The 5,366-nt window shown below is 40.6% G+C and overlaps 1 protein-coding gene across 7 annotated transcripts in view; it reads left to right on the top strand.

Moving 5' to 3' along the window:
• ZNF385B (zinc finger protein 385B) overlaps positions 1–5,366 on the top strand; it is a 292,718-nt gene that overhangs the window by 211,791 nt on the left and 75,561 nt on the right. For all 7 annotated transcript variants that reach the window (XM_018561049.1, XM_018561050.1, XM_018561053.1 and 4 more), the window contains one exon: positions 819–929. In XM_018561049.1, coding sequence (XP_018416551.1) covers positions 819–929 — 111 coding nt within the window. The remainder of the gene's footprint in view (positions 1–818; positions 930–5,366) is intronic.

Raw genomic sequence — 5,366 nt, forward strand, 5'->3', positions numbered from 1 at the left:
TAGTGTGTATTTCTCATGTTTTATAATATATGGGAAACACATGGCCAAGCTAGCAAACGTAAGCCCTTAGTAAATGAAGTCCATGAAATGCTGTGCCAATGAGAACATTTTGTAAACAACTCAAGGTAACCACAGACAGCAGCCTGCAGGGATGGCAAAAATGAAACCTGTTCTTAATGCATAATTTGAAATGATGTGCAGGCAGGACATTGTAAAGGCAATGAATATTTACAATCTCTGGATAAAAAAAACTTACCTTGCAGTGGGGCTACCCCCACACTGCAAGGATTAACTGCTCGTTTTTGTCTAGGAGATTCTTTAAAACAGATTTACTTAAGTGATCCCCACTTCCCCGGCAGTTGGCACTTACCTCCGCTCTGGCTGTGGACTGCCCCCTAGCGTCCTCCCATCTAATTCATGGCTATTGACCCTGCATTAGACATGATGATATCAATGTGCTCTGGCTGCCAGAGCAGAGGGGAGAAGAGGCTATCGGGCACCAGTCTTGGAGCAAGTGGGAGCAGGGATCAGGTAAGTAAAACTGCTTTAAAGAATCCCCCTAGAGAGGAACGACAAGTTAGCCCCACTGCAAAGTGAGTTTTTATTTTGTCCTGAGATAGGCTATAATTATAGAAGTTCACTGCCTGGCTTGACAAAACCAGTTCTGCCAAAAGAAGGTTCAGTAGACCAAGTAACCATTTACAGATCAGTTTCAACAGACTAATGAAGCAATATGATATGAAAAGGTTATTTCTTCACAGTCCTACTGTAAGCTTTGGCATAGTTATATGCTCATAGTTATTTTATTTTTTTTATAGATGGACCCAGTGCAAAAAGCTGTAATAAACCATACCTTTGGCGTTTCCATTCCACCAAAGAAAAAGCTGGTTATTTCGTGCAACGTTTGCCAGCTTCGATTTAATTCTGATGTAAGTATTTAACATAACTTTGGTAACTGTAAAGAAGGGCCCAACATTATACCTCTGCATTAAATGTTCAGGCAGTTCAAAAAATGTTCCTAGAGTATAGGGGCATAATTGTTTTGGCAAATACATGGCATCATTTACAAGGAACAATTCATTTTTGTCCTATACATCCACTTACTTTTATTGCAGGGAGGAAACAACCATTTCAGTGCTCAAGATCATTCCAAGTATTTATTAGAAAAGACTGGTGAAAAATATCTACTAAATGTTTCATGTGTTACCCCCAGAAAAATAATACTTTACCAAAACGGGCCATGCTTTATCAAAATGTAGCCATGTTTTAGAGGGAGTCTGGCTAAAAGTAAGACTTGACCAATCTAGGGATGTCACTGCATTCAAGTGAGTTATTAGAATCATCAGGTGTATTATCAGTGATAACCGATGGCTGCTTCTACTGTCTGTTAACTATAGACACTTAGGGTTACCTGCTCTGTGGCTACTCACATTTTACACAGTCCAGGGGCCATACATAGACACAAGCCCTAGACCACAGGCGAAGGTCTTCCACAATCACCAAAGGGAAACATAGGGAGTTATTCACTAAGCTGCCAAAGGCAGCCGAGTGAATAACCGAGCCGAAGTGAAGTGAGCTGAACACCGTTCAGCTATTCACTTCAGCCCTGTATGGCTGATTTCACCCATACATCGGCTGGTTTCAGCTCCCTTCGGTTCAGCTGAACATTCTCATAGGGGCCAAATGGCAATAAGTGAATAGCCAAATAGCGCCGAACGACACTCGGCTTGGGTTTTCTGCTCGCTACCTCGGAAGTATCAAGCAGAATTAAAAAAATGTAAACAAAAAATGTTTTTTTTTAAATGACGCGGGGTCACCCTCCCAATCCCTACCAGACCCTTCAGGTCTGGTAGGAAAGTTAGGAGGGACTCCAAGTTAAATAGTAAAAAAAACAGTGCGTGGGATTACCTCAAAAAGTAATACTGGGCCCGGTATGACCCGGTATCTAATGGGGAACTCCACCCCCAAAAAATAGGGGGGAAAAGCCTGGGGTCCTACCTAATATTCTCAACCAGGCCCCTAATCCAAGCACAGGCCCTTTTTTTTCAATTAAAGGATTTTTTCTTAAAGTCTGGTGTGTTTATTTACTTTTCAATTTTAACCCTTTAGTGAATGAGTAGGGGTACAAGTACCCCTTACTCATTCACAATGGGGGGCAGCATCTGGGTACCCCCTTTGTGAAAGGGGGTACCCCGATGTAAATAACCCCCCTACCAGCAGACCCCAACAACCAACGGGTCAGGGCTTGTGGGGAAGAGGCCCTTGTCCCCATCAGCACAGGGACAAAGTGCTTTTCCAGGGGGTACCCTGGAAAAGCACACTTCCAATGCCGGAGGCAAGTGACCTGGTATGCTGCAGGGAGGGGGGGGAGCTCACTCATCCCCCCACTTCCTGCCCTGCCAGGCCTGTGCTCGGATTAAAGGTCTGGTTGGGAATTTTAGGGGGAACCCCACTTTTTTCCCCATTTGTTTGGGGTGGAGATCCCCTTTAAAATTTCTACCAGACCTAAAGGGCCTGGTATGACTTTTGGGGGAACCCCGCACACTTTTTAAATTATTTTTAACTCAGGGGTCCCTCCTAACTGGATCAGGAGGGGGACCCCACACTGTTTTTTGTTTGTTTACATTTGCAGGGAGAACAGTTTGCTTCGGCAGACCCATCCCTCCGCTTTGGCTGTGAATTCGGCTCAGCCAAGCCAAAGCATATGCATTCGGTTTGGATTAGCCGAGGCTACTACTATATCCTTTGGCTCCTGAATAACCCTCATAGTGTTTGTTCCTAGCATTCCTGGAGCGGTTCCTATTTCTGGTTGTATGACGGCTGTATTAGACTACATGACATTATACAGTTGAACTGTTGGCAAGTAATTTTCGTTGTTCTCATTTTAGTGGGTTAATATCGCAGTGTTAGTTTGTGTTTATGTGCTGCCTTATTCCTGTGTCAATATTTCCCAAACCAAGTGCATTACAATACAAAGTGATGCCTTTTTTTTTCTAGCACAGCTGAAGGTTGGAAAATAGCACTGGCACATTTGAACGTTAAGGTTCAGTTTAATCTAATACTTAGGCACATGTTACACTAGTGATTTTGCTGGTAGTAGCATCATCTCTATAGTGACAAAATTGTGCAAAGTCAGCGTACTTCCTATGGCATCATTCCCTTCCTTTCTGAACCACCGACATATCGCTCTGCCACTGATCCCTCTCTAGAAACTGAGATTCTACAGCAATTCAACCAGTGAAAGTGTGATATCCCTATTGAAATTGTAGTAATTATGCCTTGGGTAAGGTATTGCCAGCAGCAAAATAACCTATATGACTAGACCCCTGTGACCACATTGCTGACAGCCAGCCCTATGAGCAAATGGCTAGATTATTTTTGCCTTCATTAGATTAATTTATCTTGGGCAGAAGGTGCCTGACATACAGAGATAAGGAGTATTTTTTGTCTGCATTTCAAGTCTGATATATTTTCTGTTTCTATATGATGATTTTAAGTCATAGAGGTCATAATATGTTGATACCAGGACAGTTGCCACACAATGCAGATATGCCAGCCTAGGTTTGTCACTGTCCTCAGTTAAAGATGACCTCTAGGAAAGCAGCTAACTATACAATTGGAAAGCAAATATGTAAATCTATTAATTCCCAAGGTACCCACCATTGTACCAGACAGCAGAGCCTGGTTGTGACCTTACTTTTCTGTAGTTCAGCAATACCTTCTGGTCCTCTACCTTCCTCCTTCCACAGCAGCTTTCTCCACCTATCAGCATTTTCCTTATTATCTTATGTACACTGTAGAATAATTGATTGGCCCTTAATACTACCTGTCCATGTCCCAGTCTAGGTGCTGTAGTACAGGGGATTCCAAGACAATGATACCAAGATAAAATCAGATACTTACACTAATTTTATTTAAAATTAGATGTCATTATCTTTTAATTCACACATAGCTGTCTTACTGTTTTCTTTTTTATATCTGCCTGGAGTTCACTTTTAAGCCCTTGTTCACACCTCTGTGATGGAACATCGCAGTGGTGCTGCAGAGTGCAATTGAGGTGTGCTGTGGTAGGAAGCTTATTCATTTGAATGGGCTGTCTACCACAGCTAATTAGAATGTAATAGGTAACCTTACAATGCACATGTGATGGGTAGGTATTTTGGGGTTACCATTTAGAGATAGTGGCATGGCATTGCACCTAACATTACAACATGTAATGTGGGATCGCTTGTGGCATCGCATACTTTCACGCATCACATGATGTGAGGCTTTATGACAAATACAGGATTTGTTTTATATAGATATGATCATTTACATATACCTATAAAGTAACATAAAGTACTGTTTTGTACTTGGGAAACTTGTATCGTTTTGTATATCAAAAATAATTATTTTTCCAATCTTTAGTAAAATGCTCCTACAGTAACGCAATGAAGTTACTTCCAAGTCCTTACTTGGTATTGCGACTATGTTCAGACTGTTGTGTCAAAGATTGTAGTGTTTGGCAAGCAGAGTGGATGCATTAGGCTTGGTTTATCAGCTGTTTATACTAATGCCAGTTTATAGGCACGCCCCAGTGACTGTGCCAATATTTATTCTGTCAGCTCTACCAAATGACCACAGATATATTAAGGATTATTTTTAATGGGGTAAGGAATCTGTGTTTCCATTGTCACAGATACTTTGCGCTCATGCATTTAAAATTCCATTTATAAAGCCATTAATTTTGCTAGTTGGATACAATAAGCAGAACATTGTTATGAAAGGTAGAAGGTACTGTTCTGAACCTATTGATTGCAATGCATAATAGTAATTTGATGTTTTGACATGCAGCCAGGCTTCTTCCTGTCTGCCTGTTATGTGTATTAGCTTTCGGAAGAGAGCATGCTAGATTGAATGGTGTTTTAGGCACCAGGCATCCTTAATTAAATACCATTTACATAATGATATATTACCTCAAGAAGAATAGAAACAAGACTGAAATTAGAAATCTGCCACGAAGACCATTTGTACTGTTCCTTCTATAACCACAGATCTTTGGCCCATACAGTTCAATTCAACCGCTGTTTAACCCTTTGTAACCACAGGTCATTGATGCCTAGATGCCCAGACCAAATTTAGAAGTGTAATTTACCTGACAATAGCGCAATTACTAATATACTACTTAAATTATTTTTACATTTTTTTTCTAAGGATGCGTAGGGCTTTTATTTTGTACACTGCTTAATGAATTACCTGCTCATATTTTTATGCTAGGCTGACGAATGGACAAAATGTAATTTTTTTAAATGTATTATTTTAATAATAATATTTATTATTGTTTTCAATACTGTCAATGTATCTGACAGTTACAGTATTAACCACTT

The sequence above is a fragment of the Nanorana parkeri genome, unplaced genomic scaffold, assembly GCF_000935625.1.
Source record: "Nanorana parkeri isolate BGI_ZX_2015 unplaced genomic scaffold, ASM93562v1 scaffold496, whole genome shotgun sequence".
NCBI lineage: Eukaryota > Metazoa > Chordata > Amphibia > Anura > Dicroglossidae > Nanorana > Nanorana parkeri.